The 18,681-nt window shown below is 30.7% G+C and overlaps 1 protein-coding gene across 1 annotated transcript in view; it reads left to right on the top strand.

Moving 5' to 3' along the window:
- Nucleotides 1-1,989: 1,989 nt before the first annotated feature.
- LOC134724589 (QRFP-like peptide receptor) overlaps nucleotides 1,990-18,681 on the top strand; it is a 54,525-nt gene continuing 37,833 nt past the window's right edge. The window contains exon 1 of the mRNA XM_063587698.1: nucleotides 1,990-3,787. Coding sequence (XP_063443768.1) covers nucleotides 3,053-3,787 — 735 coding nt within the window. The 5' untranslated portion in view covers nucleotides 1,990-3,052. The remainder of the gene's footprint in view (nucleotides 3,788-18,681) is intronic.

The raw sequence follows: 18,681 nt of genomic DNA, 5'->3' as shown, positions 1-18,681 counted from the left end.
AATTAACGATAGGAATTGAAAAATCATCAATTTTATCATAAATTTTAGTATTCAGCTTTCCGTTAGTGATATAGATATCAAGATAGAGAAAAGGACAGTGGTCATTGTTAGTATTAGCTTTATTTAAAGTAAGTTCAACAGGATAAATTTCATTAATACACATACTGAAGTCGTCATTATTGAGAGCCAAAATATCATCCAAATATCTAAAAGTATTATTAAATGTGTTTATCAGATGTTGTTTCGATGGGTCTTTGCTTATTTTTGTCATAAATTGTAATTCATAACAATACAAAAACAGGTCCGCAATAAGTGGTGCACAGTTAGTCCCCATTGGAATTCCGATAATCTGACGATATACGGAATCCCCAAAGCGAACAAAAATGTTATCTAGTAAAATTTAAGGGCATATATAGTATCAAAGCATGTCCAATTAACATAGTTGTTTTGTTTATTGCTACTAAAAATGACCTAAAAGAGTTTGAACATAAATATTCACATTCTGATTTTTTGAATGCCCATTTAATTAGATGTGTGATTTTTTCTTAATGAGAATGTGAGGCAATGTGGTATACAGGGTAGAAAAATCAAAACTTTGAACAGATTCAAAATCACCAATATAAGCATGCATTTTATCAAGTACTTCCAACGAGTTCTTGACAGTCCAAAAGTAATTTATTCCACTATTTTCGAAGGCCTTATTTGAACAATTTATTATCAGGTTTTTAATTATACCAAGTATGCTGGTAAGAAGAATAGACAATTTAGTAGTTGAACAATGGCTTGAAGACGAAATAAATCTATATTTGTAAGTGGTTTTGTGTAGCTTTGGAAGCCAATTCATAGTTGGGTCTTTCATTGTATTTGGCTCTGCTTGTAAAGCAGTGGCTTAAAGTTTATGTTTGTTACAGATTTCGTTTTCTGAAAATGGAGTCAGTTGGAATGTTGGTGAATTGGTGATTTCCTTTTTCAGAACCTCAATGTTAAATTTACGTCAAACAATTATAATATTATTAGCAGCTTGATCGGCCGGGACAAAAACAAATTCCTTGGCTAGTTCTTTTAGTTTATGTTTGATACGAGGAAAAGGTTTATTGTGGTTATTGTTAATAGTAAAATGTTCTTTAAAATGTTGAATACGTATATCAACTATCTTCATTACTGCTATATATTTTACATAATACGTAAAAGTTTATTATTTAATTTACTTAACATTAGTAGTTGTGTACAACATATGCTTTATCTACAGTTTAGATTATATGAAACATTTATAAACAATACTTTTAATCTTACTACAGTTGATTTAACATTTATTTTTCATGTTTTTGTATAATCAAATGACGCTTTTATAATAATTTAAATAATAGGACTCTAACCACATAATAAAATTCTCAAAAATTACAGTAGGAAAGTTCCTAACTCTTGTTATTACCATACATATCCTTTAGTATACGTTATTCCAAAAGCAATACAGCTTATAGGATACATAATGATAATAATTTCATAAGCATCAATAATAAGATTTTTTTTTATAAAACTCCTGAGTTACACAATATATAAAATATAAAAATATAAAGGTGTACATGCACTCAAATATATTACAAAAAACGATGAACGAAGTATAGTTTCATTGTTTACAATTAACTTATGTTTAATTACTCTACCATAACATCTCAAGGGACGTTAATTTACTTATGAGGTTAAATTTCTATTGATCATTTAAATGATAATGTATTAGAAATGTAACCAATAGCTCAATGGTCACCTATTCTCTAAATAAACATGACTTTTTGCTTACTTATTTATAATTCATTCATTCATTCATTCATTAAGTCGTGTTGTAAAAAAATAAGTGTATCAAAACGATTTGCAAACACAAATCTATTTGAATTGAAGCTTAGCAAGAATGATTGATATTCTTGAAATAAGAGTTTCTTAAATTGAAATAAATCGACTTTTCAACAACGGAGAAAGTGACTTAAATTATAACACAAATGCACGTTAAACGTATAATAAAATGAGTAATTAATTGGAAAACTACATTAACTTTATTCTTAATACTGCATACGACACTAAACATATTACTTCAACAATTTATTTACACGATGCTACATCGTTTGTGACAGGAATAAGGAGCAACAATACAAAAGTGGCACAAAGTTCTACAAAACGCTTTTAAGATTCGGATCAAACAAGAAGATTGGATGAGAGACAATTCTACAGCATATGCTTCATGCATTGAAGTCATAAGTGAGATAATCATTATCATAATTGTTATACCAAGATAATTTTATCATCTTTAGTGTTAATTACAATGTAGTTTTAGATTGAAGCTTTATTGCTTTATCCGTTATTATAACCTGCTCTTGAAATAATGCGAAATAACGCGATTAATAGAAACGTAGCATATTAGGTGTAAAGGTTACAGTTTTCTACATAGTTTGTAAAATATAATGGAAAATGTTCAAAGTAACAAACAATACTTCCCGTTTAAACATTGCAACATACATTTGCATTCGTAATAGCTGGCTGTTGATTCAATTTGTAAAACATTATAGGATACGACACTCAACAAGGAAATTCAACTTCACAACATTCGTCGACTTAACTTCAAATTACTATGACATTGTTAGACGAGTTTAATATTAGATTCTAGGATTGTGATTTAATTCAGGACTTCAGACAATCAACTGGTACTTTATATTAATCAACGATTTATCAGATAAGAGTATTACTATTCTGATGGCTGAAAGATTGTTGAATTTATCCAATAGGAGTGAAGTTAGAATTAAGTGTTATCAGACAAGATTCTACTCCGATCAATTTCCATGGAAGCACGTGAGCTAGTTAACGTCTTCAATGACTTAATCAATGACATTTTATAAATATATATCAATATTTAATAATCATACTGATCCCTCTGACGACAAAGAATTGATACATGTATGCAAATAAGGACAGACTTTGTCGAAAGAAAATATTGGAAACTTATGAAGCCTTTGGAAAGCTTTGAATAAGTAGTGCAGAACTTTAAGTCAAGCGAAAGAAATAAATGCACTTTCCATTCTTAAAGATGGATACAAATTTGACAAAAAATTCAACAAATATTTATACACAGATCACAACACCTAAACTAGACCAAGGACCTTTAGTTGGATTAATAGTTCTATATTCCTTAACTACTCTACTTTCTCTGGTTGGCAACATATTTGTTGTGATTGTTTTCAAAAAAGGTAAAAGGTCAAGGACTGATTTGAGACCTTTCCTTATTAACCTTGCACTTGCAGATCTTTTGATGGCTGCATTTTGCATGCCTTTCACCTTCGCAGACGCAATTTTTCGTACATGGATATTTTCTGAAGTGTTTTGTCCATTAGTTCTTTTTATCCAAATGTTGTCGGTAGCGGCAAGTGTTTTCACAAATATGGCGATAGGAATAGATAGATTTCTTGTCGTCATGTTCCCATTAAAACATCGGTTTACTCAAAAACGATATAAATATGTTATTATATCAATTTGGATATGTTCTACGTCATTAGCGTCGGTACAATTTTTCGTAGCACGAGCAATCACTTATGAACCGGGCTATCTTGTTTGCCAAGAGGTCTGGCCAAATACACATTCTAGGCGCGTATATACCGTTATACTTCTTTTGTTTACTTACATTATTCCTTTATTCATTCTGACAATTACGTATTCTGTAGTTGGATTTTTACTGTGGAAAAGAACAACACCAGGAAACAGGGATCATTATCGAGATTTCTTGCAATGGAAGTCAAAAATAAAGGTAAGATTGTCATAAATTTTCCCCTTTTTGGACCTTATAAGGGTCTGGGTGGAAAGTTCATCATGTTTGGGATTATAAATTTTATCCGAAACATTATTTCTCTAGTACTGATATTCCAGGGCTCAATTGTTCATTCTTTTGTTTGTTGGTAATTTACTTAGATTATTCATTATTAAAATGATCTATCACCATGATCACTGTATCATTGTCTTAATTGTATAATCATCCCACAACTAATAATTTTATTTCTACTATAAAGTAAAACGATTGACTTCTCGAATCTTCACTTGCTTTCAAACTACGTGAAAGTTCATAGTGTGAACCAACTAATGCTTGCCACTCTCGCAGGTTCACGTACAATGCGTACTGTAATTGTCGCTAATATGTTAATTAAGGATCTTCCAACAATATAAATGTATCAAGAAAATGGGAAAAGCACACAAAACGATTTATGCTAATTTAACAAGTAAGAGAAAGTACACAACGCGAAATAAGTAAAGTCAAAAATAAGTTATTTTACAGTATGTGACAAGCACCTGCGATAACAGTTACCTATATCAAAAGAATTTAAGAACTCAAAGTACATCCAAAACATCAAATTTGCTCCTGGTGTTGACAGAAATCCATTATCCAATTAATACTTTTAAGAAATCAATAGTGTTTTCAAAGATGTGTCATTTATGCTGAAATATAACAAAACATTTAATTGCCCCAATTGTCTTTATGGAATCCCTTATTACGTTTAGAATTATGTGATATAAAAGGTATGAAGATAGAACAAACAGGAAGACATGTGTTCTACAACTGAATCTGACAGTTAAGCATAATTGATAAATTGAAAGTAGCGGCATAAATATGTAAGCAACATTTTATTGACTTTCAGAAAACATTAACACAAAATTGCCCATGTGAAAGAGCAGTTTTGCAAAGCAACAATAATTATCCCTAAAAGCTATATACATTATATAACAATCTTTTATATTTTAATTGAACAAAAATATTATTTGTTAATACGGCCCACTTAAGTTCATAGTCATACAGTAATTTTATATCCAAACCATGGTTTGTTGTAACTTTGCATTACAACTTTGAAAAAGTAAGATAACAAAAATACCGAACTCCGAGTAAAATTCAAAATTGAAAGTCCGTGATCAAAAGCAAAAGCTTAAACACAGCAAACGAATGGTAGCAACTGGTATATGTATGATTTAGTTTATTGTGTTTCTTATGTATAAAATGTTGGATTAAACTCCATTATATTGACAGTTATTCGGTTTCTACCTCCGGAATAGATAACCTTAGCTGTATTTTGCGAAAGTTTTAGGTATATGTGGTCCTCAATGCTCTTCAACTACGTACTTTATTTAGCCTTTTAAACTTTGTCTGGAATCGCGTGTCAACGATGAGTCTTTTGTAGACTGAACTCGTGTCGGGCGCAAAAACAAACAAAAAATGAATCTTGGTATCTGTGGTGAGTTTAGTGTACTGTACAATCAAATATTCATCAAATATCTAACAAAACTATATAATTCTTATGATATTTATATAATTATATCATAAAACATCTGTATGACAATCAAAGTGTCATAATCTCATTTCAAAACAGCCATTACCATCATATTATAAGTTTCATGACATAGTCCATTTAAGTTGATCGCTAATTATTTGTGTGTTGATATTTAAAGAAGATGAGATTTAAATGAATTGTAAAACTTTAAGTCCTTTGAATGTTTGTTAAAGTTTAGTATATGTTTCGAGCATCTTGCGACCTGTTTAACCAGTTTTGTAATATTCAAATAACAAAATTCCGCCTAAATTCAATTAATTGTTACATTCAACAACACTTGCTGTTATTCCGATGTTAGGGTTCCGTTAAATAAGTTTTCTAAATACAATATTTACCAAATTGATTTTTCTTTAATTTCCAAAATAAACAGCAATAACTTTCCTATCCTTTTATTTCACTATATTTCCGTTAGATTTTCACCAAAAAGTCTACACGAATATTTATGATAAAAAAAATATTTTTCGTTCCCTACTGTTTATTGTCCTTTTTTGGACGATCATGTTCCTTTGGCATCGACATACGGTGTTTCTATATCAAAACTCGTTCGCTATGCCGACGTATGTAGTACTGTTGTGGATTACATGGGGCGTAATCTAATCTATGTTTTATTAGTAATTTATCAAGTCAGAGGTCCCAATACCACAAATAACTTAAACCTTTACTAAATTCTTCTAAAGATATGGTTTGAAGTAAGAATGGACCCGAAGAAAACTTCAAAAGAATAGCACATCCTGAAACGTCACCAATTCCACATTGTAATTAGATCTTTGAATATTTTGTTTATTGATATACATATTGTATTTGTTATCAGTAAATCAAAACCATACTAAATATTATTGTTATAGACACATACAGTTTCTCGTGTCTATCTGTTGATACCTAAATCTTGTATTGTACTAGATCATGTCTTTCCCTGACTTTTAATGATGTATTTACAGTAAGTCCATTGGGCATGGACTAATTGATACGATATTTTGTATTATTATTAGAATTTATGGATGTATTTGCTGATATGTTACTTTTGAGATAAAAGATATTATAAGTTGTTATCGGCTTTGGACTAGCTACCAGGAACTGCGAGTGCTCTTAGATCTGCACTTGGTATTTTTATTGTTAGGGATGTATTAATACACTGCCATGTCCAGAGTGTTTTTGTTAAATGTGTTTCTGCTCTGAATTCATTGGATGCGTTATTTCTTATTACCTGATTCTTTATAGTTTGTTCTTATGTTGTGCTTTACCACCATTGTCCCAGGTTATTGAAGTGTAAACATGAGAAACCCCGTTACATTCTTAGCGCCTATATCAAGTCATGAGCATGAATTCAGTTTTTTTCATGTCTGTCATATTTGTTTTTCTCAAATTGTTATGTTACAGATAAGGCTGTTAGTTTTTGCCATTTAAATGTGTGTTATTACTCTAGTTTTTTTAAAACCGACTATACGGCCTAGGTTGTTCTAAGTACTGAATGTCACAAAAATGTCTAACATTGCTGACATTCACTCCATTTGAACTTTTGTGGATAGTTGTCCCATTTACAACCACACCACACCTAAATTTAAATCGAGACTTTTCTATCTTATTTTCAAAAACATAGTGATTAAATGAAATTGATTAAACACCATTCTACGTTCTATTTTGTAATTTGTTGTAAACACACAATGTCTCATATTTCTACGTCATCTTTTCATGCTTCAGTTATCTTTAAAAAATCAGAATCTATAAACCAATATGAATTTGAATTTATGTCTTAATTATTCATTACAACCAAATTTAATGTTCATTGAGAAAAAAAAAAGAAACTGTGGGTGGTAAAATTCCAACAGTTTGCTAATATTTTTTTTATTATCAAGATGATATCGATGCATATTTGACGAATGATTAGATGATAGGACAAGTACTGATAACATTATACAATGGATTGTAACAGAAATGGTAATTAACTTTTGGTCTTCGAATGGGTAACTTTTGGTTTTTTTTTTAGATATTAGGTGCATTAACAAAATCGAGTATTGAGTAAGAGTACTATTGAATTCGACAGTTGACCGCTCATAAGAAACGCACATTAAAATATTATTGGTCAGAATTCAATTTTAATCTTTGACATGTGTCATTGCCAATCAAAATTACAAATTCTATCTTAAGAAACGCCTTAATCACTAGCTTTTTTTAAACCACTGAAAGCTATACTTTTCTTACAATATCTACGTTAATTTGTAAACGGCATACTGTATAAATACCTTATGAATTTGATGACGTTAGATTGTTTGAGATAAATAATTATTACGCCACTCCCTCCGAAGTTGATACTAAATCGTATTACCATTTAATGCTTATATAAGAATTTAATTTTAAATCCATTTTTAGGACCCGTTTCCGAGAAAACACTTATACTTAAGATATGTTAAAATGTGTTTGTGAGCGAGTAAATAAAATACGAGTTAAAACAAATCGAATAGAGTTCTGCGTACTGATGTTGTGTATCATCTTAACAACATGTTTTATTGTTCTTCTATTTGTTTTTGTTCTATTATTAAGATTACTTTTACTGTTGAATGGTTTTATGTGATATCCGTTTGAAGTGGCTCGGTACTTATACATCTCGTCAATGTGTTTGTATTGGCTTTCATTTTTTGGTGATTTGTTTTGTATATGTAACTCTTTGTATTTCTTTTGGTGCTTATAACGTGACTCTGTACTTTAAAAGATCCCGTCAGTATGATATTTGTCTATAATATGTCTTTATGATATATTTCTATTATGAATTACTATATACGTTGAACCACAAACGTCAAAATCAATCAATGGCGTAGTGGAATTAACAATTTTTGGATTCTCATAAATTCTATGTATAACTTTTGGACTTGTTTGAATCTCGGTCTATTTCTGTAATTTATTCTTACATACTTTTGATTTTTAACCCTGTATGCGTACATTGCCTATGTAAATTTTAAAATTGTTTGTATGCACATTGAACGACAAATTTATGTGACGTATATATTTTTTCTGACGTCAGACACTCAAATCAATCCATGTGTTCGTAGAAAGTAGATGTTTTTGTGTCCTGTTAAATTGTTTCTTTTAAAAGTTTTGGATTCTCATAAATTTTATGGATAACTTTTGGACTAGTTTGAATCTCGGTCTATTGATGTAAATTATTCTTACATACTTTTGATTTTTTAACCCTGTATGCGTACATTGCCTATGTAAAGTTTAAACTTGTTTGTATGCACATTGAACGACAAATGTATGTGACGTTTATAATTTTTCTGACGTCAGACACTCAAATCAATCCATGTGTTCGTAGATAGTAGATGTTTTTGTGTCCTGTTAAATTGTTCCTTTTAAAATTGTTATACGATGATGACTGATGTACTTATATTTTGACTATTTTATTAATTGTGACTGTTTATTTAACGCATCATGTAAATGTAGCGGAATTTGATGAGACTGTTATTAAAGTGAGAGGGTTAGCGCTATAGAACCAGGTTTAATCCACCATTTTCTACATTTGAAAATGCCTGTACCAAGTCAGAAATATGACATTTCTTGTCCATTCGTTTTTGATGCATTTTGTTTTTTGATTTTGCCATGTGACTATGGACTTTCCAAATTGATTTTCCTCTGAGTTCAGTATTTTTGTGATTTTACTTTTGGTTAGTTTATTTTATAATCGTGTATGTTTTCAATGTGATTGTAAGGCAGAAATTGTGTTTAACAGTCTATGCATACACTTAAGTAAATGGCATAAGTTGTACGTGCATTGGTATACAATGACTGTAATCTATTCATATTGGACCTATGTAGCAAGTAAAGGGGGAACGAAATATACCAGAGGAACATTTGACAATTGCTGCTGTCAGATAAAATTTAGTAGACTCTGTCTCCTTTAAAATATATATTTATAAAACGTATAAAATAAAGAAATTGGAAAATTCTTTCAATTTCATTTTTAAATCGGTTTTGGCATGATTGATATTAAAAGAAAATAAATGTTTTTAAAATACACACAGTTCTGCAATCTTTTCGTTTTTTGATGCAAAAGTAAAATATTATGAAATAGTTTCAATATAATATATATAAAAGCAATCACTGACCGTGTAACACAATTGTACTCCAACCAACATTAAAAACATACACATGTGATCGCATTCTACTCAAATGTCATGATATTTACCAAAAGCGACTTTTTACATTACCTCATTGAGTTTTTAATTACAAAAGAAACCTTATACTAAAAAATATCTTGACATTTTTGTTATATAGTTATGTATAAAGCATAAAATGTGAAGATTGTGTACTTTTCAAATTTTTCAAATGGTGACCTTTCAAATACCTCATATAGTTTTCAATTCCCATAGAAAGCTTAAACTTAAATTAAATCGTTTTTCGGAATTCAAAGGAATTGACACCTTTGATAATGGCTTTTCAATCAAACTCTTATTGCATCTCTTATTACATAACATACTTCACATATTGTCTCTGTAGTCATTAATTTGTAGGAGCTGGTTAACAAAGATGTTTTGTGGTGAAGATAAGATCTTGAAATTCACTGCCTCCTGAAATGGATTCTCAGTGGACGCATTATAAGCTGGTACAGATTTATTTGTGTTATATTTAATTAAATTGCTTGTTTAATTGTCTCTATGAAACGGATTTGTGTGTACCATTGGAACCAACACAGGCTGTGTAATACGATAACCATATCAAGTAGAATTCACAGTCAAGATTGAAATTAATTATCTTGAACGTACTTAGATCTATTTGCATTCACAAGAAGGAACACTTTTTAAATTTATTTCAAAAGCAAATTCATTTTAAAAGGTTCGCTATTAACGGTATTTTCTGAATCTCAGATATTAGATCATTTTGTTATTAAGAGAACTGACACTTTTTATGCTGTATAAATGTATTGAATAGGCCTATAAACAGGCCTAGTACATGTCGTAGAACTTTATCACAGCTATAGTTATGAAAAACATATTTGCGATGATCTACTCTAACGTTCGTTAACAAAAAATTAAAAACCCCTAGATTTGTTTTTCCTTACAACAAAAGAGAAATTATACTTAGTTTAAATTGGTTTAATATAACGATCGCGGTCCACATTAATCATTTATTGTCTCTTAATCTATATTATCATGCTAAGTCGTAATAACGAAATAAAATATTTTTTTTGAATGGCCCTTATCGGCTTCCGTAATTATCTGTATCAAAATTTAAATTGTCAATTGACACGTGATATTAGAACATTTATATTTAACTGAAAGTAAAAGGTAACTTATTGTTCCATTGGGCCGGGTTAAGTAAACTAAATTTACTGACTTATTATCTTGTCTTTTGTCGTATAACTATCAGATCAAATAGTTATTTATTAATAACAAGAAGTGGTTAACTTGCTAAATATATCAGTTTTTTTATTAGTAAACAACAGCTTTTAATAGCTATATTATATTACAGTAGAAAATAATTATCGCCACAGATAAATGTATAAATATATAGTCAACAATTGTCGTCTATATCGACAGGAAACATATTACTAGTTAGTTATAGCAAATATACATATAGGTAGGTTTTTTTTCTCAGGTCCATTTTGGTCAATTCTTTTCAGGTGTTGACTTTTAAATATTTGACTTGAAACGTTCCTCTCTAAGGTAAGTTTAAAAGACGCGTTTGACACATAACATTTCTAAAATTTTGTAACTTTTTGGAATTTTGGATCCTTAATGCTCTTCAACTTTGTATTTATTTGGCTTTTTAACTATTTCGAACTGAGCGTCACTGATGAGTCTTATGTAGACGAAACGCGCGTCTGGCGTATAAAATTATAATCCTGGTACTTTTGATAACTATTTACACCACTGGGTCGATGCCACTGCTGGTGGACGTTTCGTCCCCGAGGGTATCACCAGCCCAGTAGTCAGCATTTCGGTGTTGACATGAATATCAATCATATGGTCATTTTTATAAATTTTCTGTTTAACAAAACTTTGAATTTTTCGAAATACTAAGGATTTTCTTACCCCAGGAGTAGATTACCTTAGCCGTATTTGGCACAACTTTTTGGAATTTTGGATCCTCAATGCTCTTCAACTTTGTATTTATTTGGCTTTTTAACTATTTCGAACTGAGCGTCACTGATGAGTCTTATGTAGACGAAACGCGCGTCTGGCGTATAAAATTATAATCCTGGTACTTTTGATAACTATTGTTTTCATGTTGTTTTTGTCGATTTAAGAGAGCAAAATCTAAAAGAACGGCGAAACTGAGGGATAAATTCCTCGTGTAAAGCAATCATAATATAAAAAAAAAAATTATGATAGGCAATACAAGACCGAGAATATCGTATCAATTGAGACATATATTCTCCGCATGAAGGTGCGATTCTCGAATATTGCTACATAAAAATAGAAAGTTCACAATTGGAGAGCTGAAACTATCTCTTATGTTGTAAAGTTTTAATATTCGATCTTTAATGACAACTGGATAGCTACTGGACAGTTGTTAGCATTTAGTTAAAAGTGATAAAATATTACATTAAATGACAATGTTTTCCCCAACAAACATTTTGTGTTAGTTGACTTCCGTCGTCAAACAATGACGATACTTTTAAAATAGTTTGTTTTTAGTTTATATTTTATCTGTCATTTCTTATATATGACCATTCTCTCCCGCAGTGAACAAGTACTTCTAGCCTTGTAATTGGCACATCCAAGCATTAATTGCATTACCTGATAAAATCAACGAATTTAAATACTTTGATAGCAAATATTTTCGTTTCAAAAGTCTCAAACGAACTTAGTTATTGTAAGTTAAAAAAAGCATTAAAACTGTGTAGCGTTTTAATTGAGATATGTATGGTTTGCTTTCAACGAAAAACTGCGATGTGGATGATAACTACCATTTCCATCACTTCCTTGTTTATAAACACAACGGCTGACTGAAAAAAGTAAAGAATTTAAATTTAATGCCCTAATGCTATGTCAATGTGAGTTCTCACAGGTCAGGGGAATATTCTTCAGCTTATAATTATTTAATAGGATTTTGCACTTATTCTTATACGTACTACTACAAAAAAGAAGCTTTCTATAAGAGTTATTTTACGTTTTTTATTTTAACATAATTTGGTATAATTAGTGATACTCATGAAAAATATTCAAGACATGAATCGCCAGTGTCTGCTATATATGTTCCGTGTCCATGTACAGTGTTAAACTAACATCAAACCTTGACTTTATTATTCCAACCAGCCTACTTATAGACACAGGCTTAGAACAAATTATAGTTTGCACGAAGTTTTCCAATTAATTAAATTGGTTTTGACAATGTAAATGACTAATACAATGGTAATGAATGCAACATGTTCAAACAATCAAAAGTATATAACTTTGAATACAATTGAGAATATTGTACCGATAAGAAAAGATGATATTTGGCTCTTTTTTTCCAAAGAGTTATGAATCTTAGAGGTTGTTGCATCCGATGGTTATCAGAATATGCTCTAAAGCACAGGTCTAAAAAGCTACAATTACACAGTTTTGCAATGTTGAACAGTCACATACTGCAAACATACATTATAGCTCTTTATTTCATTTAACTCTTTCTTTCAATGTTTCCAAAACATATTTTTTATAAACTATAACCACGAATGAAAGGAACGATTCAGCAACACAACTTCATAAAAGAGATCGACAAAAAATTTGATATGATAGACCACACAACTGTATTCCCCTAAATAGTCCGGATTATTGGAGAATCAAGAAAAATCCTATATAGAATTGTACTGATTTGGAAATATGAATAATTAAAATTTTGATGCATTTAAAACTCGATGAACTGAATCTTAATGTCCAAAATTAAAATAATGTTACGCTTCTTTTTCTGGAGAAACAGCCACTGATAAACGCGGGATCATTGAACCGTGAATAAAGTTATTTAAATTATTTTTAATACAGGACTTAAACATCTGACTTTTATTCTTTGATTTTTGTACTGTAATAGTTTGTCTTCATATTACCGACTTTTGACTCCGGTTTCTATATTTTGTTGACAGTTGGGAAAAGTTTACTGCTTTCTTGTGATCTAGTCTTGTATAAAGAACCTTTCCCTCAAAATTGTACCGGTTAAAATCTTCAATTTTCTTATTTACGATGTTCTTGCTTGACAGAGTACAAGGATGTCCAACCACAGAGAAGGTAACCTGTCGAAAACATATACATACTGGAGTCAAAAGTCGGTAATATGAAAATGTTCTATTGGATCAAACAGGATCTTTACAATAATGATAATTTGAATCTTTTCAAAATAAAGCATTTTACACCTACATTATTTCTTCATTCGATTTTCTAAACTATTTCAACAGATGGACTAGGAATTGTATCCAGCTACCAATTTGACGTTAATATCGATCAGAATTACAATTATTTGTACTCTGTACCATCGGGGCTGTTATCTGATATTTAAAATTATATTTCTGTTAAACAACGTCATACATTTGAATGTGTATAATCTAGAGGATTATAGAAACATGAAAATATTTGTATTTGTCGTCTCAAATTGCCACTATCTATCAATTGTTTCACAGATACCGAAGATTATGGTTGTTTCCCTAAAGTGGTAAATGGAGATTTGATTGTAAAATGTATTGAATTGATTTTTCCTTTAAATTATAGCCCTGTAAGCAAGACAAACATATTTAGAAATGATTTGAAGTTTTCTGATTAAAATAACACCAAGTTTACATTTTGACAGCGGCATAGCAAGTTTGATGTATTAATTTTCCATGGATGTTAAACGAGTTATAATTCATCACTAACCACATATGTCATGAAAATTCTCATAACTCAAAACGAAACGATTTTGAGACTAGTGTAAACAAGCAGTAGACCTCTGCAACATTTAATTCTTTTCAAGCGTTCTTCCTTTGGAATGAGGAAATGACATTTTGTGGTAAGTACCGGGTATTTCAAACAAAAATCTATTAAGATTTAAGTAGATTGATAAAACATGGTTTATATCAGTGCATTCCACTTACAAACGCAAGTAGCAATTATAAAATAAAATTCTCTGATAAAATGGGCAGATTTATTTTCAATTCTAAACAGATATACCGGTATTAAAGTGTCAATCACCGTTTTTGTTTTAAATTATAAAATTAGATTATAAAATAAAATTCTCTGATAAAATGGGCAGGTTTATTTTCTATTCTGAACAGATGTACCGGTATTAAAGTGTCAATCACCGTTTTTGTTTTAAACGACTTTGGCTCTAATAGACTGGCATTAATTCGTAAGCGTCTTTATATCTAATTTTATCTTACCTCCAACACATTTCAAGATTGGTTAAAAGCGTCCGCGTTCGCGTGGAGACCTGTATATTCCATAGTAGGTTAGTAGGGAGGCTCGGTTAATAAAATTCAGAATGGAAATGGGGAATGTGTGAAAGCGACAACAACCCGACCATAGAGCAGACAAGCGCCGAAGGCTGTAGTTGAGTTACGACTTTGGCTCTATTTGATTACTTTAACGTATTGAAAGTTCTGTTCAATATTGTTGTATCAAGGTTGTTGATATTAATTGTTATTGTTTTGGTGTTTTTTTTGGTTGTTTTTTTCAACGTCACAATATCTTTATTTCATATTTGCTGTAACAATTTACTAAGTTTACTGCTTTTACCTTAGTATCCCTCATGTTATTGTTGACATTAGTTTATTTGTTCAGACGAACGAAAGAAGGTTCTTAAAATTGAACACTAGAACACTTTAAAACAACACTGGATGTGGTCTGCTTGTAAATAAGACAACTATAGTCTAAATTCAACAATGACCTAATACGATATATACGGGGTCAGTTAATTCCGTATGGAGGTCGAGCGTCGCCCCTCCATATGGAATTTACTGACCCCGTACATATCGTATTAGGTCACTTACACACTATGTAACTAATAATATCCACCAAGATTCATACATATCTCGGTGTGGTAGGTGGTGTCTCTGAGTTTTTCTTAATTAAGAAAACCATCACTTCTGTGACATTACTGCAGTTTTAAATAAACACTTTGTGTCAGAGACAAATGCAATCATAATACATATTTTGATTAATTTTTAGATATGTTCCTTTATAAACTGAAAAATACTTCCCTCACAAAGAACACTTTGTTTAAATGGACAAAACAAACAAAGATTAGAGTAGTTTAGATATGTCCCGCTCTCATAAATCAGTTCCCCAAAAAAAATTAGTTTGGCCAGTACCAACGATTATGTTGTTGTTTTTCATGAGTGGTAAATAAGAATTGTATTGTTTAAACAAATTTGAATGGTTTTGTTTGGTTAAAGTTAAGAAATCTAGTCAAATCATTTGAGGAAATAATTAAAGATTTGACGTTTTTGTGAGAAAAAAACAATACGATTACTTCTTGACAGCGTTGTACCAAATTTGATGCATTAATTCTCTATGGATAATTACAAGTGACAATTCATCGCTAATCATATTCGTGGTGACTTATAAAAACAAATTAATACTTTCTGCAACTCAACTCATGTAATCGACCATTCGTTTCCCATTATTACAAAACATTTGATTTTGAAACTAAAAATCAATTAAGACAACAACAAATTATCATAAGTGTCTATTAGAGCTCTAGTCGGGTGTGAAATTTATGATTTTTAAAAAGAATAACTGTTGTTGGTGTACGGATGTGCACTTTGCATGAGAATTGTTGGCTTCGTTATACGTTTAAACGGGCGGTTATCATGATTTTTTATGAAATAACGAATATGTCATCATAGTCATGAATTGTGTGTCAGGTTATATGAGCAGAATATTGTGTTATGTTAAAAAAAAAAAAAATATTTTGTCAATCGTTATACCGTTTTGATTTTCTTTGTTGACATATTTAACATAAAATTATAACTACCTGTTGACTGTTGTACCTCTATTATTTAAAACTGGTTTTTTTTTCGCTTTGTTCACTCATTTTTATCAGTACAATGGGATTTGTTTCGACTGTGTTACAAGTCAGAGTTATTAAACTATGTTTAGTTCACCATTTCTACATAAGAAAATGCCTGTATCAAATATGTGATATGGCATTGTTTTCCATTCGTTTGAAGTGTTTGAGCTTTTGGTTTTGCCATTTGATGAGGGATTTTCTGATTTGAATTTTCCTTAGAGTTTGATATTTTTGTTGTTATCTAACTTTTTTAATTCATGCCATTTGTGTGCAAATGGTGAAGTTGAAATCATCCCTTCGTAAATTTACGGACGCCATCACAAGTGGGTCGACCGTTATGGAATAACCGTTTTACAAATGATATCGGATATGTTCCTTACGTCGTAACTACAATCCCCTTCCCTTTCATGAATGTGACCTACCGAATTAGACTATTTACCGAATTTGTTATCACATAAGCAACACGACGGGTGCCACATGTGCAGCAGGATCTGCTTACCCTTCCAGAGCACCTGAAATCACCCCTAGTTTTGGTGGGGTTCGTCTTGTTTATTCATTGGTTTTCTATGTTTTGTCATGTGTACAATTGTTTGTCTGTTTGTCTGTTTTCATTTTTAGCCATGCGTTGTCAGTTTGTTTTGGATTAATGAGTTTGACTGTCCCTTTGGTATCTTTCGTCCCCCCTTCTGATACAATTTGTACAAAGTGTATTATTTGATTTTTTTCTATTGAAGATTACTCATTTGTGTTTCATTTCTACTCAAAATGGTCATGTTCATCTATATATTTCACTGCAAAGACATGGTGAGAAATTGCCCCCTGGATCTTTGTTCGGTTATTATTTTAAGTGCTAACAATAAAATTTACATTTATTTTGTCAAAAAATGAATAATTGTACTCAACATGTGTACATTATTATCATATACCTAGGACTTTGGGGAATTTGTTGATTTAAAAATAAGAACTCAATAGTAACAAATGCATGATATCCTACATAACTGAAGAGCCAAGTAAACTAAGGGAGCACATTTATAATTTGATATTTAAATCTAGTACGTTTACTATTTAGACAGTGGTGTAACAATCATGTTGTATAAATTCACGAGACATTTTTTTTAAACTACCATCATTGTGACTATGAAAACACTTGGTGACGTATAAGCAAACAAAAGCCGTATGCTTTTTTTAAATTGAATAAATAAGGCATTCGTCCTTCGATCTCATTTGATAGTTCTTACCTGGTACTTCAAATAAAAAAACAATTAAGTTAAAAGTAGTTCAGTAAAAAATTGTTTACATAATTGCAATTAACTTACGATGGGATCCATGTAATAAAGCAGGTATAACAAGTCAACAGTACAAAACATACATTTTATTATTGTCTGGCAATCAGTGTATTTGTATTCAAAGCAATTACTTTAGATTCGATATTAAATGAATATTAGTTTCAATACGAACTTGACAAACCATACAGTTACATATGTCACCGTTAAATTAATGCGTTGAAAGTGTGTAAATGCTAATTTTACTTCCGCAATAAAGTGGGTATAATCTTTGGCATATGAATGATTAATTAAATAAGTCTAGAGAATTGTCAGTATATTGCACTTCCAAAGTGTTGATCCAAAATGAGAGTGTTCTACTTAAAAGACCATACAAAAGACATTACCTTATTAAAAAGGGTCCAATACAAACGAAGCAGCATCTGCGTGCATAATAAAAAAAAATATAATTGTTCATTGTACAACTTGTTATAACGTCAGATGGAACCATCAACCCTTATGTAACAAAGTAAAGTATTTAGTAACTTTTCTTGACAGCACATGTTTTCATGGAGAGTCCATGACATGTCTTCTTCCTGTTACGTTTCCACCAATCACCTTCTTCAGAATCAATTAATCGAATTATAAACCAATCATATACTGCTTAACATCATCACCGAAATCCTTTCTCGTGTCCTAAAAATGTAAATTCTTATATGATAATAACAAATCGGATACTCGTTGTTGTTTTCAAAAAGGCAAAACAGACAGTAAGAGGAACACATTATCGACAAACAATAAACATGAATACATTACCTGTATTTCACAAAACAATTCTGAACTTTGAGGTCATCAGTGCTGTTTCACTTTGTACTTCATTGATGAATCTTTAACAGTTTGTCATATTTACCTGTTATGTCTCACTTATCGTTGCCAATATCATGGAATTTAATGCGAATGTTAAACAATTGAGAGATTAAGATTTTGATTTTGAAGTTATGAATTTTCCTCAGAGTTAAGTATTTATATGTAGTTATATCGTTCGGCCCAGTTTTAGGACACGAAAGGCAGGGTTACAAGTTTTTAGTGTAATGGCAACAAAATATAAAGTTAGG

The sequence above is a fragment of the Mytilus trossulus genome, chromosome 7 (genome assembly GCF_036588685.1).
Source record: "Mytilus trossulus isolate FHL-02 chromosome 7, PNRI_Mtr1.1.1.hap1, whole genome shotgun sequence".
Lineage (NCBI taxonomy): Eukaryota > Metazoa > Mollusca > Bivalvia > Mytilida > Mytilidae > Mytilus > Mytilus trossulus.
Note: the sequence above shows the minus strand (reverse complement) of the source record. Positions and strands in the feature narration are given on the sequence as shown.